Source organism: Scyliorhinus canicula, chromosome 6 (genome assembly GCF_902713615.1).
Source record: "Scyliorhinus canicula chromosome 6, sScyCan1.1, whole genome shotgun sequence".
Classification (NCBI taxonomy): domain Eukaryota; kingdom Metazoa; phylum Chordata; class Chondrichthyes; order Carcharhiniformes; family Scyliorhinidae; genus Scyliorhinus; species Scyliorhinus canicula.
In genome coordinates this window covers 224,633,438-224,650,663 of record NC_052151.1, presented here as the reverse complement: position 1 = coordinate 224,650,663, position 17,226 = coordinate 224,633,438, and the positions used below count along the sequence as shown (strand labels likewise).

The following is a 17,226-nucleotide window of genomic DNA, read 5'->3' as shown; positions in this document are numbered from 1 at the left end:
GTATTGGGGGGAGGGGCTTTTGTTTCTGTTTTTTTCTATGCCTTGTTTATTTCATTGTTGGGAGAAAATTTGTTGTTGAAAAATTTGAATAAAAAGTAATTTTTTTTTTTAAATCACTTCAAAGCTCGTAAGTGCATTTTCTGGTACACGTGTCTCAGCCAAGTGTTATTGTCCAGCATTCCAATCAAACTGTGAGGCCTGGTCACTTTGCCTGAATACTGGAGCCTCAGTACCACAGACACTGTCGCCAACAATCGAAAACTCTCAAGCCGGGCTTCAGCACTGGGCATATTCCCACAACCAGCGGGTGAGTGCATGGACCCCGCTGACCCGAATACCCATGAGGCCGAGGAGGAACCCAGAGGGGGAACACCAGCAATGGCCCAAGGTGTACAGGTGTCGTCGGTCATTCGAGGAGATGATGTACAGCATGTGCCGCAGGATGCCCTGTCTCAGCAAAGAGACAGTGTGGTACCTGTGCCATGCCGTTATGGGCTTGGCACCCTGTGGAGGTGGAAGACATCCGCTCCTGGCGGCCATGAAGGTCACCACAATCCTGAACCCTTCGATAAACGTTCATTCCAGAGTGGGGACTTGGGCAGAATTTCCCACGCCACAGCCCACAAGTGGATCCGTGAGGTAGCTGACCTTTCAGCTGGAACAAACCCCATCAAGGTGCCCAGGTAGGAGGATTCTCCACCATCGGTCCAGAGGGCACGCCTTGTGTGCGGGTAGCAGGGCGTGCCCTTCATTGATAGGAAAGGGGTTCAACTCATGTGCGACCACCACCTCCGGATCCTGCATGTGTGTGTGTACACTTACCAGGAAGCATGCACGGCAGTTATATCCTGCGACACTCTGAGATCCCTGTCGGCTTTGAGGACCACCCAGGACAATGGATTGGCTCCGGTGGAAGGGGGGAGGGAGGTGTAAGGGGTACCTGCTAGGGCCTTGGCTGATTATGCCAATCTGGAGACCGAGGCGGAGACCCGATATAACGAGGCCAATGCTGCCATTGAGCGGTGCATTGGACTGCTGAAAGTGGGGGTCCGATACCTGGATCGATCTGGTAGTGGACATGCTGCACACCACCACCTCCCCCAAGCATCTCCTGCTTTGTGTTGGCCTGCTGTGCCATCCACAACCTGGCACCGCGGCATGCCGGAGGAGGAGGGACATGCAATCTCGTCTGAGGAAGGGTCGCACCGGGGGGGGGGGGGGGGAAGGACCCATGGGAGCAGTTGGAGGGTGGATGTCAGGCGGCGGCGAGGGTCAGGCATGCCCAGAGGGCCAGGGAGTCCCACATCTCGCTTCTCATAGGATGAGGCTTTGTCCATCAGCTCACCCTCTTCCTCCATTCCCCTCCCTTCCCACCCCCTCCCTTCCCACCCCCTCCCCCACCAACCCAGTGAGAATTATTTTCTGCACACAGTCCAGGCAGATCATTCTTCATTTCTCCAGCTGCCTCACGCTGGGCCCTGCTGCTGTTGACACCCACCACCTGCATCGGGTACCCTCGGTGAAAGAGCTCTGTGTCCGGGGGGGGGGGGGGGGGATGTGGAATGCAGCTCGGAGTGCAGGCACGCCCCTCTGTGAAGAATAATGTGATAAAGCTCTGCAGTGCCTCGGCAATTTCCACCTGCATCTGGGACACGTCCCTCAGCGATGGGACACGTTGTCAAAGCCCTCGGCCATGGTCGACGCTGACTGAGCCACACATTGGCACTCCTACACCCATAGCCATTGGGCCTCCTTCCATCGACTACGCACTCGCTGGAATGTCGCTGATACCTTCCCTCCGTGAGTCTCATGGCCGTGAACTAGCATCTGCATCATCTCCGGGATAACCTTGTCCAGAGGCTCGGCATCTGATTGGGACTCAGCAGGGTCCTGGGATCCAGCAGACCTCTGACCTTTGACTCCCCTGGGTGCTCCCGTCTCCACCTGATGCACGTCAGCAACTGTGCGGTGCACACCAGATTGTGCCCCAGAAGCCTGCTCACTAATCTCGCCCACTGAGGTGTGTGTGTCTGTGCTGGTGGAAGGCGGGGGGCAGGCTCGGTGGTGGTCTCCTTGGAGTTGTCCTCCAAGGCCTTCTGTTGGGTGGCAGAAGGTAGGTGTCCCCGGATGGCTGGAACTCCTGTGAGTGAGTGGATGTATAGTCAGTGAGAAGGAAGGATGATTTGGTCTGACCTGACTAATTCACTTGAGACAGGTCATCCGGGTGAAGGGGCCGTGGATTCTCACCTCTGCGGCACAGGCCAGCGTTCCTGTCAGTGGCCACTCTCTCCTCGGTCAACACCGCGATCTACAGGACCTGTTCCTCACAGGGGTGAGGACTCCGATGTCTGGAACCCCGTCTCCCGTCTGGGCCTGTTATGGGCCAACTACCACGGGGACGGAGGGGTCATTGTTAGTCGCATATTGGGGGGGGGGGGGTCGGTCTATGGCAGGTAACGTGTGTGGGCACCGCTCCTGGGCGTGGAGGGGTTGTGCTGGGGCACAAACGCGATCATTGGATGTGAGATGGGGTTGCGAGTTGCCAGCCGCTGACTTGTTTGGGGGGGGGGGGGGGTGGCAGACGGGACTGATGCCAGGGGACCGGTGCTAACTTGCCCTTGCAGCCCACTGGAGGTTGTTAGTCTTCTGACATTGGAATGGCGGTGTTCCTGGTCACACTGCCCGAACTGACGGCCGTTGCTACGGCCTCCCAGGCGGCTTTGGTAGCCCTGTTGCTGGCACTCCGACCACCTCGGCAGAGCAGGGTGCCCCATCTCGCCTTCACGGTGTCCCATAGCCTAGCCAGGTCCCTGAAGCATGGAGCAGGTCTACGTTGGGCCACTGGTCGTGTGCTGCCTGGGAGTTGGTTCAGAGGGAGCGTTTAGGAGCAGCTCCCGCTTGTTTGCGGGACGCTGGTGGGGGGGGTTCCGGTGAAGCAGCAAGCGGGTCTGCCATTTACACCAGGAAAAGCTGGTGGGGGGGGTTCCAGTGAAGCAGCAAGCGGGACTGCCATTTACACCAGGAAAAGCCGGTGGGGGGGGTTCCAGTGAAGCAGCAAGCGGGACTGCCATTTACACCAGGAAAAGCCGGTGGGGGGGGTTCCAGTGAAGCAGCAAGCGGGACTGCCATTTACACCAGGAAAAGCCGGTGGGGGGGGTTCCAGTGAAGCAGCAAGCGGGACTGCCATTTACACCAGGAAAGGCCGGTGGGGGGGGTTCCAGTGAAGCAGCAAGCGGGACTGCCATTTACACCAGGAAAAGCTGCTGGGGCGGCTCCGGTGAAGCAGCAAGCGGGACTGCCATTTACACCAGGAAAAGCTGGTGGGGGGGGTTCCGGTGAAGCAGCAAGCGGGACTGCCATTTACACCAGGAAACGCTGGTGGGGGGGGTTCCGGTGAAGCAGCAAGCGGGACTGCCATTTACACCAGGAAAAGCTGGTGGGGGGGGTTCCGGTGAAGCAGCAAGCGGGACTGCCATTTACACCAGGAAAAGCTGGTGGGGGAGGATCCGGTGAAGCAGCAAGCGGGACTGCCATTTACACCAGGAAAAGCTGGTGGGGGGGGTTCCGGTGAAGCAGCAAGCGGGACTGCCATTTACACCAGGAAAAGCTGGTGGGGGCGGATCCGGTGAAGCAGCAAGCGGGACTGCCATTTACACCAGGAAAAGCTGGTGGGGGGGGTTCCGGTGAAGCAGCAAGCGGGACTGCCATTTACACCAGGAAAAGCTGGTGGGGGGGGTTCCGGTGAAGCAGCAAGCGGGACTGCCATTTACACCAGGAAAAGCTGGTGGGGGGGGTTCCGGTGAAGCAGCAAGCGGGACTGCCATTTACACCAGGAAAAGCTGGTGGGGGGGGTTCCGGTGAAGCAGCAAGCGGGACTGCCATTTACACCAGGAAAAGCTGGTGGGGGGGGTTCCGGTGAAGCAGCAAGCGGGACTGCCATTTACACCAGGAAAAGCTGCTGGGGGTCATTTCCGGCACTGAGGTGCCGTTAAATTCAGGCTGGAGTCTCCCCGCATCAGCCATCAGGAAACACCCGGAAAGTACCGCCCGATATGACACGGCCTTTCCCATGAAATTACGCCCAATGTTTCCACTGAAGTCCAGAACTAGTTAGCGTCTTAAATCTGCAGAAAATAATCTCTGTAGCTGTGGCGGGCACTTTACAAAACACAATAAGCTTTTGAAAGTTTCATTATCACCTGTCACAGTCATACATTCCCTTCAGGCATAAAGCGCCCCCCCCCCCCCCCCCCCACCCCGGCCGAAAATTGGGGAGGCTAGAAGAGAGTAAAGTCAAAGCTCACGGAATTATAGGCCTGATTGGAAGGGGACAGACAGCAGGGGCAATGGGAGGGTTCTCGAATTGGTCGGACATGACTTGTGGTCGACAGCAAGGATCTGCGATGGGGCCTCAACCATTGAGAAGCGGAGGTGGTGGGATAGAAAGACGGAGATTCATGTTTGGAGCCAGGGGTCAGCAGTGCAAACGGAGGAGCAAACTGGAGCGAATGGGCAAAAACAAGGATTTCAAAATGGGATCAATCCGGGGTCTTTCTAAATGGCCAACAGAGAATGGAGGGCCCAGGAACGCATCATTCAATCATCAGGAACAGATACAGGAAATAAGCACAAAGGCCCGTGGAATGTCATCCTTCATATCTCGAGGACGAGAAGACAGGAGGGGAGAAGCCATATTTTAGTGTACGCAGTCCGATTTAGCCACACAGGGGAGTCTTCCGATCAATCCTACGCATCACATCTTGGGAAGGAGATATCTGTCCTTGGAGGGAACGCTGTGTCGATCCACCAGAGTGATACCTGGAACTCCGAGGGTTAATTTCCGAGGCCAGATTACACGAATCAGGGTTATATTCTCTGGGATTTAGAAGATTACGGGGAGATTTGATAACATTTTTGGGGACATTATTGGGAACAGGTGCAGATGGATAGATAGAAACCCTTCCTGGTTAAGGGGTCTAGGACTGGCGGGGGAGGAGGGGGTGTTGGTTTGAGGAGGGGAGGAGTGGAGGTCAATGTCCGAACATTGGAGCTCGTCCTTTCACGATGGAAATTAGGGAACATTGCTCCAGATAAAGGCAGGGAGAGGTTTGGAAATTCTCTTCTGTAACCAGCATTGGATTCTGGATCAGTGGTTCATGATAAATCCCAGATTCATATCCAAAGATATTAAGGATATGGGGTGTAGGGGGGTTTATGGAGTTAGGTCAGAAATCACACATGATCTCATTGAATGTCAGGGTAGGCTCAAGGGGTAGACAGGTGGATCTCCTGTTCCTGTGTAACAGGCTGGAGAAGGGGCTGAATGGGGCCTCCTCCTGTTCCTGTGTAACAGGCTGGAGAAGGGGCTGAATGGGGCCTCCTGTTCCTGTGTAACAGGCTGGAGGGGCTGAATGGGGCTCCTCCTGTGCCTGTGTAATAGGCTGGAGAAGGGGCTGAATGGGGCCTCCTGTTCCTGTGTAACAGGCTGGAGAAGGGGCTGAATGGGGCCTCCTGTTCCTGTGTAACAGGCTGGAGAAGGGGTTGAATGGGGCCTCTTGTTCCTGTGTAACAGGCTGGAGAAGGGGCTGAATGGGGCCTCCTCCTGTTCCTGTGTAACAGGCTGGAGAAGGGACTGAATGGGGCCTCCTCCTGTTCCCGTGTAAGAGGCTGGAGAAGGGGCTGAATGGGGCCTCCTCCTGTTCCTGTGTAACAGGCTAGAGAAGGGGCAGAATGGGGCCTCCTCCTGTTCCTATGTAACAGGCTGGAGAAGGGGCTGAATGGGGCCTCCTGTTCCTGTGTAACAGGCTGGAGAAGGGGCTGAATGGGGCCTCCTCCTGTTCCTGTGTAACAGGCTGGAGAAGGGGCTGAATGGGGCCTCCTGTTCCTGTGTAACAGGCTGGAGAAGGGGCTGAATGGGGCCTCCTCCTGTTCCTGTGTAACAGGCTGGAGAAGGGGCTGAATGGGGCCTCCTGTTCCTGTGTAACAGGCTGGAGAAGGGGCTGAATGGGGCCTCCTGTTCCTGTGTAACAGGCTGGAGAAGGGGCTGAATGGGGTCTCCTGTTCCTGTGTAACAGGCTGGAGAAGGGGCTGAATGGGGCCTCCTACTGTTCCTGTGTAACAGGCTGGAGAAGGGGCTGAATGGGGCCTCCTCTGTTCCTGTGTAAGGCTGGAGAAGGGCTGAATGGGGCCTCCTGTTCCTGTGCAACAGGCTGGGGAGGGTTGAATGGGGCCTCCTCCTGTTCCTGTGTAACAGGCTGGAGAAGGGGCTGAATGGGGCCTCCTCCTGTTCCTGTGTAACAGGCTGGAGAAGGGGCTGAATGGGGTCCTGTTCCTGTGTAACAGGCTGGCGGAGGGGCTGAATGGGGCCTCCTCCTGTTCCTGTGTAACAGGCTGGAGAAGGGGCTGAATGGGGCCTCCTGTTCCTGTGTAACAGGCTGGAGAAGGGGCTGAATGGGGCCTCCTGTTCCTGTGTAACAGGCTGGAGAAGGGGCTGAATGGGGCCTCCTACTGTTCCTGTGTAACAGGCTGGAGAAGGGGCTGAATGGGGCCTCCTGTTCCTGTGTAACAGGCTGGAGAAGGGGCTGAATGGGGCCTCCTCCTGTTCCTGTGTAACAGGCTGGAGAAGGGGCTGAATGGGGCCTCCTGTTCCTGTGTAACAGGCTGGAGAAGGGGCTGAATGGGGCCTCCTCCTGTTCCTGTGTAACAGGCTGGAGAAGGGGCTGAATGGGGCCTCCTGTTCCTGTGTAACAGGCTGGAGAAGGGGCTGAATGGGGCCTCCTCCTGTTCCAATGTTCTAAAGGAGGCCTAAATGTCAGATCAAATTGGGAACATGTTGGGAATATCTTTTGAGAGAGTGATGAGAATGTGGTATGTGAGAACGTAGGGAATAGACGACCGGGGATGGGGATGAATAATAAGATGTTATGGTGCCCATTTCTAACATAAACGTTGGCAGAGAATTGGGCCAAAAAGCTGTTTGTATTCTGAAGGTGCGCGGTGATTCTATAGTACCACAACTGCATGCGGTTCACCACTTATGTAAATGCAGGGGTTAATCCCCAGGCTGGTGACAGGGTAGGAACGTCGGCTTTGAAATGGGTCTGTTGTTTGCTGAATGTTTTCCTGATAAATGTGCCCCTTCCGCACTTGTTATTTTGACCATTCTTTCCCTTTTGCCCGTTGCAGTCCCTGTGAAGTTCGAAGCAGAGGAAACTTAACATGTCGTCGAAAGGTTTAAGCGGAGAACTGAGTTCCTTAGGAGTAAGCCTTTTTTGTCTTCTCTTCAGTTTCTTGAGCTCCTTTTCTCACCCGGAGTTCGACCTCTCCAAAGACCTCATTGTCCCAACCTGTCTCCCAAAGCTCCACAAGACACAAACTGCAACTTGGTTCGATCCACGGGGCCTGAGCACAAGTGGTTAGCAGTGTGGCTTCACAGCGCCAGGGTCCCAGGTTCGATTCCCGGCTTGGGTCACTGTCTGTGCGGAGTCTGCACGTTCTCTCCGTGTCTGCGTGGGTTCCCTCCGGGTGCTCCGGTTTCCTCCCACAGTCCAAAGACGTGCAGGTTAGGTGGACTGGCCACGATCAATTGCCCTATAGTGTCCAAACGTTTAGGTGGGGTTCCGGGGACAGGGTGGGGGGAGTGGGCCGAGGTCGAGTGCTCCTTCAGAGGGTTAGTACAGTCTCTATGGGCCAAATGGCCTCCAGTTACACTGTGGGGATTCTATGAAAGAAGGGTGAGGAAAGACGATTCTATGACAGGTCACCCACAATGTGCACCTGGCTAACAGAACCCGTCGGAGGCACATGGGTGTATACAGACCTCAGAGAGGGAAACGGCCATGCCCAGGCAATACCCTGACCCTCCCTTGGCACTGCCAGGGGGCAATAGCAAGGTGCAGTGCCAGAGGTTTCCATGGGGAGATGCGAGGCGTTTGATGAGCAGGGTGGGTTCTGTTTTCATGGGGTCTTTGTTTTTTTCTATTTTTACATCCTTGAGCTTCTGCCTGCTTGACCAACGTGACATCGTGGGACCCGCCTCCTGTTTTGTTTTACTTAAATGTCAAAAAATACAGCGGGAAAATCCAGCGTTGCAGCCGCGGGGCTAAACGCCGCTTTCCCCGCCCTAGTCACAAAATTTCCCCCATGAAGAGTTAACTCAGCTGCTTCCCAACTGCCGGGTAGGGTTGACCCCTTTGACATGCTGTGAAACACTTCTCCTTCAAAAGGTGACCCAGCTCCATCAGAGTTTCAGGAGGTGTGAAATGCCCACGCCCACACAGCACGATGGAGAATGTGGCACCACCCGCATCTGTTGTGGGTGACAGGAATGGAGGTCAACTCACCCTTTCCAAAACAATGAAAATCCAGCTGTCTGACTTCGAACTATTCACCCATTAGTAAGATGTCCAGCAATATAATATCCATCTCCACCAAATATGACTATCCCAAAAAAGTAAACCTTGTCTAGGAAGAGACACCTCTTAGAAAATTATACCCATGTCTCGCAAAATATACCCTTGTAAGATATCCATGTTGAGCAAAATATACGCTCATTCAAGTAACCATATTAATACTGGGGCTAACGGAGTAGGTTAGAGACTGGGAATCCTGCGGAGAGTAACTCACCTTCTGACCTCCCCCAAAGCCTGTCCACCATCTACAAGGACACAAGTCAGGAGTGCGATGGAATACTGTCCACTTGCCTGGATGAGCGCAGCTCCAACAACACTCAAGAAGCTCAACACCATCCAGGACAAAGCAGCCCCGCTTGATTGCTCCCCTTCCACAAACATTCACTCCCTCCCCCACCGACGCACAGTGGCAGCCGTGTGTCCCATCTACAAGATGCACTGCAGCAACTCACCAAGGCTCCTTAGGCAGCACCTTCCAAACCCACAGCCTCTACCATCTAGAAGGACAAGGACAGCAGATACCTGGGAACCCCACCACCTGGAGGGTCCCCTCCAAGTCACTCCCCACCCTGACTGGGAAATATATCGGCCGTTCCTTCACTGTCGCCGGGGCAACATCCTGGAACTCCCTCCCTAACAGCACAGTGGGTGTACCTACACCTCAGGGCTTGAAGCGCTTCGAGAAGACAGCTCACCCCCACCTTCTCAGGGGGAAATTAGGGATGGGCAATAAATGCTGGCTGAGCCAGCGATACCCACATCCCAAGAATTACATTTTCAAAAACTTTATCTAGCAAAATGCACCCTTGTCTAGAAATATAGTGTCTTTCTCCCGCAAAATATGTCCCTATCTTGTAAACTATTGTGCATTTATTGATATAATTCAAATGTTAAATACCGTCAAAATCCTGCATTGCTAATTCTACTGAAATGTTCTTGTTTACATATTTGTGCAAATCAACTCAGTTACCTGTGGCTTTCAGTGCCGAAGTAAAACCATTTCACCGTGTGGCTCGTTCTAGTCTAACGGTAACTGTATTAACTTCCTTTGTTTGCAGGTCACGCAGATAATGGTGGGAGTGATCCAGGTGACGTTTGGTATTCCTTTCTTCTTCGCCGCGAGGAATTCCTTTGGATCAAACCTTGCGACTCCCTTCTGGACGGGCATATGGGTTTGTGAATACTTTTGTGTTCAGTGCCACTTCAAAGGTAGATTTCTCAAGTCCTGTCTCCTTTGATGCGCACCCAAAAGGCATCAGCAGTACTGATTATCCAGGAAACTGGGAGCTACAGGCCAGTTAGCCAAACATCTATCCTTGGGAAAATGCTGGAAGCCATTATTCAGAAAGACATCATACAATCAGCATGGTTTAGTGTGAGGGAAATCATCTGTGACAAATCTGCTCGCGTTTAAAGATGTAACAAGCAGGGTGGATAAGGGGGAACCAGTAAATCTAGTGTATTTAGATTTCCAAAAGGTTCCCACCAAGATAAGATGGGGGATTCTCTGTCGCGGCTCCGCCCAGCTACCACTGCTCGCGAGGCCTGAGAATTTGACCACGAAGTTCGTTGGCGGTGGGATTTACTTACCCCACCACTTGTGAACGGGACAACCAACCACCCCACGAGGCTGGGAAACCCACAGCTTCCGGCAGGACGAGAGAATCCCTCCACCAGCGAATGGCCAGGAATCCCGCCCAAGCACCGCTGGTGTTGCCGGTGATATATTGGCCTGGATGAAGGGCTCGCTCACTGATGAGTAACAGAGATTCGGGGCTAATGGGTCATTCTATGTGTGACTCTGTCACTATCAGTGATGGGGCCTCAACTATTTCCGATCTATACAGTATTCATAGTTGGATGAAGGGACTGAGTGCATTGCAGCCAAATCTGCAGACAATACAAAGATAGGTAGGAAAGCAAGCTGTGAGGGAGATACAAAGAGAATTGAGAAGGATATAAGACAGCTTGGTCGGTGGCGGGAGTTTTCTCGCAGTGGGATGAAAAAATGTTTGTACATTTTTTTAAAAAGGGTCGAGATGGAGGAGAAAGGTCACAGTGTAAAGTTGTTGAAGCCAACGTTGAGTCCTGAGGGCTGTACCGTGCCTCATCGGACGATGAGAGGATGCTCCTGCCAACTACGTTTCCTCTGCCTCATGACTTACTCATCTCTGTTTGAAATTTCTCAGCGCTCCCACCAATCCCACCTCCTACTCTGCTTTACCCCTCTCTTGTACAGGGATATAATCCATCACGTTTCTACCTCTCTTTAACCCGAAAGCAGAGTTACACCGACTCGAAACTTTGGGCGGAATTTTCTGAACCAACGACATTAGTAATTTTTGGCTCGGACGTCGGGTGTTATTCCCGGGGACGCGATCCAGACCACCATTTTAAGTGCTTGGAAAGCTCTTGGGCAGTCACTCCAGATATTGAAACCCACCTCCCACCCTACCCCAACCAGAGTAGGCACGATGTTGCCTTCCCTTTTGGAATCTCATCAACCCAGTCCATTAAGATTGGCTCCTTGACGTTCATCCCAACACCAGCACACCCCCACCCCCCCTCCAAACTCCATGGGCCTTGCATCCACCCCTGCACCATACCATGGACAGCAGACGTACGCAGACTTTAGGACCACCAACCATTACCCCTTCTCTGCCCCGTGAGTGCAGCCTTGAGCCCCTCCTCCTTCTCTCACACCCTGAAACGCCTGACCACCTCACCACCACCCCCCCCCCCACCCCCTCTCCAGATCTGCCCAAAAGGCACTCTCCATTTGCACTCCCCGGTGCTCAGTGGAGACAGCGGAGCACACCTGCTTCATCCCTCTCGGAGGCTCCTGGTTCCTGTTTTTAAAAAGCAGGACTCATTTGCACCGTGCGTGACGTCATGCCTGGCGGGTGGGAAGGTTCGATGAGGGCCGAAGATGCGCCGTTAACCGCACTAAGTATATACTGCCTGCCGGCTGAATAGCATTCAGAAAATAACATTGTAGGAGCAGGAAGAAGCCCACTCGAACCTGTTACACAGGGACAGGAGGAGGCCCCATTCAGCCCCTTCTCCAGCCTGTTACACAGGAACAGGAGGAGGATCCATTCAGCCCCTTCTCCAGCCTGTTACACAGGAACAGGAGGACGCTCCATTCAGCCCCTTCTCCAGCCTGTTACACAGGAACAGGGGGAGGCCCCATTCAGCCCCTTCTCCAGCCTGTTACACAGGAACAGGAGGCCCCATTCAGCCCCTTCTCCAGCCTGTTACACAGGAACAGGAGGCCCCATTCAGCCCCTTCTCCAGCCTGTTACACAGGAACAGGAGGAGGCCCCATTCAGCCCCTTCTCCAGCCTGTTACACAGGAACAGGAGGAGGCCCCATTCAGCCCCTTCTCCAGCCTGTTACACAGGAACAGGAGGCCCCATTCAGCCCCTTCTCCAGCCTATTACACAGGAACAGGAGGAGCCCATGGGGCACCTCGAACCTGTTGTGCCATGCAATCAGATAATTGCTGAATTTACCTCCCTTCCATTTCGTCCATTCCCGTTCTACAAATCTCTACCCATCTCTGCCTTGGAAGCTTCAATTGAGCCTTTTGAGGGAGCAAGTTACTGATTCACCACCACTCCCCCCCGACCCCTAATCCCACCCCGACCCCCGTCTCTCTGTGGAAAGGTAATTCATGTTTTACCCCTGAAGAATCTCGCTCTAATTGTCAGATTATCTCTCACTATAACAAATAGTTTCTCTCCATCGACCTTCTTTCATTGTATGAGGAGAGTTGGGGTTGAAGAACGAGAGGAGATCTCATTGAAACATACAAAAGTCTGGCGGGGCAGGTCCGACTAGACGTGGGGATGTTGTTCCCTGTGGTCTGGGGCAGGAGGTGGGGGTCTGGGACCGGGGGGAGGGGGGTCACAGTCTCAGGATACGGGGTAGACCATTTCCCACTCGGGTGGGGAGAAATCTCTTCACCCAGAGGGTCGTGAACCTGCGGAAGTCTCGGCCACAGAGGCTGTGGAGGCCGAGTTCCTGAGTGTATTTGTGAAGGAAATGGATTTCTTGACTCGAAAGGTGTGGGGTGTGGGTGGGAACCTGGTGACGAAGCAGAGGATCAGCCCTGATCGTATTGAATGGCGGAGTAGGCCTGAACCATCGCATGGCCCACCTCCTATTTTCTATGTTTCGATGTTTAATCCTCATAAATGCTTTGATGAAATTACCCTCAAATGACCCTTTGGTCGTCCAGTCACAAGGGAATACAATCCTCATTCTGCATTGCTTTTCCTCATAGTTTAATCCTTTTAACCTTGGGATCTGCTGCCCTGCCAGTAATGTATCTTTCCTGGGGTGCAGTGTCAGAACTGAATGCAGCTACACCAGCACCCTTTGTGTTGGATTGAAATGCAATCGTGTACTTCAGGCCCGACCTGGCTTGCTGTGGTCATGTGACCTCTGCCCTGAGGCACAGAGGAGGGGGTAGCCATGTTCCATTCCGTTCTAATAAAGACATTGGGCTGGAGTCTCGTTCGGTGGGAATCCCCAATTGGCCGGCTACTGGGTCGGAAGATCCCGCTGACCCCGCGCCACGCCAGAAAACGGATACGGCGGGACGGAGAATCCTGTCCATTGTGCCGGGAGCACTTTGAGCTTGTAACGTGTTCGAAACGGAGCTGAGATCGAGCTTTGAAACACCGAAGAGACGCCACAACTGCTGAAAAAGAAGCACAGAAATGTTCAAAGCTGTTGAAAAAGTCACAGAAAAGCCACAAAGGAAAGCAAACGCAAGGAGAAGCCAGCTGCAAGGAAATCAAAATGGCTGCCAGTATTCCTCACCCCTCCCCCCCCCGCCCCTCTCCCCCCCCCCCCCCCCCCCCACCCCCCCACCCCTCCCCCTCCACCCCTCCCCCTCCCCCGGCTCCTGTTGAAATGAAAGATGATATGTGGCAGGACTGGCAGTTTTTCCACTTGCAAATTCAGAACAACAAGATTGCAATGGATTTAATTCACAAGCCACATTCAGTACGAGAAGTAACATTTTAAACACTGCTCCAGGAAACGGAAAATACAGATGGCAGAAATCTTGACAAGCCTTGAAAACCCACGCTGAGTCGCAAATTAACCTAACCCATGTCGGAGTATTGGTCTGTTGATGAGTATGTGGATTCAGGGACACAGTTTACACAATTCGGGCAACTAAAAGGTGGCCTCATTGCAGCTAGGATTCTCTGAAGTACAACAGATACAGCAGTGAGAGCAAGCCGACTGAGACGGGGGAAACGTACTCTCACGAAAGTGAGAAACGTGCGTAGAAGCACAGAGAGTGTAAAACATCAGCTGGAACATCTGTTTGGTGGAACAGACCAGGAGTTGCATTTTCCTGACGGACAGTCCAGGCTGAAAGGAGCAGAGCGATCAGAGACAAAGGGCATAGACAAAACTAAGGTTCTATACAGCTGCAACATGACACAGCTTTGAAGAGATCTCACTACTCGCCAAGACAAATACCTTGGCAGAGATCAAGGCAATGTCCTATGAAGAAAGGGCTTGTTTCCACCCCAGTTTCAAAGAGTGAGGGGCGGCTGGATTGAGACGTATAGGATCCTGAACAGTATTGACATGAGGACCTGTAGAAGCTGTTTCTTCTTGCAGGCAAATCCAGAACTCTGGGCCACTGTTTTAGGACAAGAGTTGAGGAGAATCTTTTTCTCTCAGAATATTGTGCAACTTTGTCACTCTCTGCTTCAGAAGGCAGTGTCGTTGAATATTTTTAAGTCGGAGGTAGATGGGTTCTTGTTAGGGAAGGGAATCAAAGACTATCGGGGGTAGATGGAAAGGTGTAATTCGAAACACTAACAGAACTGCCACGGTCTAAGCAAATGGTCGAGCAGACTCAAGGCTGAATGGTCTAATTCTCCTGTTTCGTATGTGAACATACACCTTTGATGTGAAGGATGGTTACTGGTAAGTGAAGCTGGACGAAAGCAGTAGCTTTCGAACAACATTCTGGATGCTGTTCCGGAAATCTGAGCCATGCGGTTTGGCATCTCACAGGCCCAGAAGTGTATCAATGCAAGACGGTATGAGATAGTCAGCGATCTTCGCAGCAGTGTAAGATATAGTGGGTGTTCCACGGGTCGACAGATGTGACAACACAATGGAGCAAGCCATTCCCGACCACGATCAGAATTGAGTGCGCCTGCTAGAGGGAGCTCGCCAGATACAGGCCATGTATTGGCAGAAAGACGTCTTCTCCTGGGCCTGAAAAGGGGAGAGCTGTAGCAACGAGGCAGCAACCACCAGGTGTGGAAAGCAGGGCAAAGATTTGTTGGATTTGTGAACTGTTTGCCTAATTTGCCATTGGGAGTGTGAACCATTGCACAAGTTCACTGCCGAGGGCCTTGAGCAGTATTAGGGCACAGGAGAAGAAGCAGAGTTCATTAAAATCATAGAACTTACAGTTAGTTCTTATTAGTCCTTTGAGAAGGTGACCAAACAGGTGGACGAGGGTAAAGCAGTTGATGTGGTGTATATGGATTTCAGTAAAGCGTTTGATAAGGTTCCCCACGGTAGGCTATTGCAGAAAATATGGAGGCATGGGATTGAAGGTGATTTAACAGTTTGGATTAGTAATTGGCTAGCTGTAAGAAGACAGGGTGGTGGTTGATGGGAAATGTTCAGCCTGGAGTTCAGTAACTAGCGGTGTACAATAAGGATCTGGGGCGGCATTCTCCCCTACCCGGCATGACGGAGGGTCCCGGCGTAGGGGACTGGCGCCAACCACTCAGGGGTCGGGCCTCCCCAAAGGTGGGGAATTCCCACCTTTGGGGGCCAGCCCCGCGCCGGAGCGGTTGGCACCAGAAGACTGGCGCAGAAAACCGGCGCCCCCGGCAACGGGGCTGGCTGAAAGGCTTTCGCCGGTCGGCGCATGGTCCAGCAGTGACGTCAGCGGCAGCTGTCCGCTGATGTCACTGCCGGCGCATGAGCGATGTGGGGTTCTCTTCCGCTCCCGCCATGGCGGAGGCCGTGGCGGCCGCGGAGGAGAAATAGTGCACCCAGGGCACTGGCCCGGAGTCTGATCGGGGGGCCCCGATCGCAGGCCAGGCCACCTTGGGGGCACCCCCCCGGGTTCGATCGCCCCCCGCCTCCCCCAGGACCCGGGGGCCCGCTCACGCCGCTGATCCCGCCGTTCCAGAGGTGGTTCAAACCTCGGCGGCGGGAGAGGCCTCCCAGCGGCGGGACTTCGGCCCATCCGGGCCGGATGGGATTCAGGGTGATTTAACAGTTTGGATCAGTAATTGGCTAGCTGGAAGAAGACAGAGGGTGGTGGTTGATGGGAAATGTTCAGCCTGGAGTTCAGTAACTAGCGGTGTACAATAAGGATCTGGGGCGGCATTCTCCCCTACCCGTCGTGACGGAGGGTCCCGGCGTAGGGGACTGGCGCCAACCACTCAGGGGTCGGGCCTCCCCAAAGGTGGGGAATTCTCCCCACCTTTGGGGGCCAGCCCCGCGCCGGAGCGGTTGGCACCAGAAGACTGGCGCAGAAAACCGGCGCCCCCGGCAACGGGGCTGGCCGAAAGGCTATCACCGGTCCGCGCATGGTCCAGCAGTGACGTCAGCGGCAGCTGTCCGCTGATGTCACTGCCGGCGCATGAGCGATGTGGGGTTCTCTTCCGCTCCCGCCATGGCGGAGGCCGTGGCGGCCGCGGAGGAGAAATAGTGCACCCAGGGCACTGGCCCGGTGTCTGAGCGGGGAGCCCCGATCGCGGCTGATCCCGCCGTTCCAGAGGTGGTTCAAACCTCGGCGGCGGGAGAGGCCTCCCAGCGGCGGGACTTCGGCCCATCCGGGCCGGAGAATCACCGCCGGGGCCTCTCCGATCGGAGTGGCGAGATTCCCGCCACCGCCACTTCACGGGTGGCGGAGAATCTCTGCCACAGCGGGGGCGGGATTTTCGGCGGCCCCAGGCGATTCTCCGACCCTGCTGGGGGTCAGAGAATTTCGCCCCTGTTTTGGGGCCACTGCTGTTTGTCATTTTTATAAATGACCTACAGGAGGGCGTAGAAGGATGGGTGAGTAACTTAGCAGATGACACGAAGGTCGGTGGAGTTGTGGGCAGTGCGGAAGGATGTTATAGGATACAGAGGGACATAGATAAGCTGCAGAGCTGGGCTGAGAGGTGGCAAATGGAGTTTAATGCAGAAATGCTCTGCAGTGATTAACTGAACAGAGACCTTGGGTCTGCCTTCTCAAATCAAGCAAGCTACCCAAAAAGATGCAACTCTCCAAGTGCTGCAAGAAATAGCGATGAACGGATGGCCTGACAGCGTCGAGGGCGCACGTGTTTGGCATACCGAGATGAATTGACAGCCCAAGGTACCATCTTGTACAAAGGAAGTAAAGTCGTCGTTCCTAAGGAGGTGAGAGGAGAGTTGCTGAAGCATATCCATGCAAGCCTTCAAGGAATTGAGTCGAGTCCAAGGAAGACAAAGTGCTCTCCCAGCCAAACATGAGCATTAAATTAAGGACCATGCTGACCTTGTGGTGATTAACAAATGAAGCAAGGTAGAGAGACACACAGAAGATGCACGTCATCCCAGACTGACCATGGATAAGGCTGGGTGTAGACCTCTTCACTCCAACAGCAACTGATTATCTTGTCACTGTAGATTACTATTCTGACTACTGGGAGTTAGACCAGTTGACTTCGACGATGGTCAGTGAGATTGTAGAATGCTTGAAAGCACAATTCGGTCGCTAGGGTACTCCAGACATGTGATGGGCGACGATGGCCCTCAGTTCACGAATGAAGAATTCAGCCGC

The 17,226-nt window shown here is 53.9% G+C and overlaps 1 protein-coding gene across 1 annotated transcript in view; it reads left to right on the top strand.

Annotated features, from left to right (window-relative positions):
• The window catches only part of LOC119967900 (membrane-spanning 4-domains subfamily A member 15-like), a 45,979-nt gene that overhangs the window by 15,861 nt on the left and 12,892 nt on the right, over positions 1-17,226 (top strand). Inside the window, exons 2-3 of the mRNA XM_038800998.1 lie at positions 7,186-7,260; positions 9,470-9,583. Coding sequence (XP_038656926.1) covers positions 7,219-7,260; positions 9,470-9,583 — 156 coding nt within the window. The 5' untranslated portion in view covers positions 7,186-7,218. The remainder of the gene's footprint in view (positions 1-7,185; positions 7,261-9,469; positions 9,584-17,226) is intronic.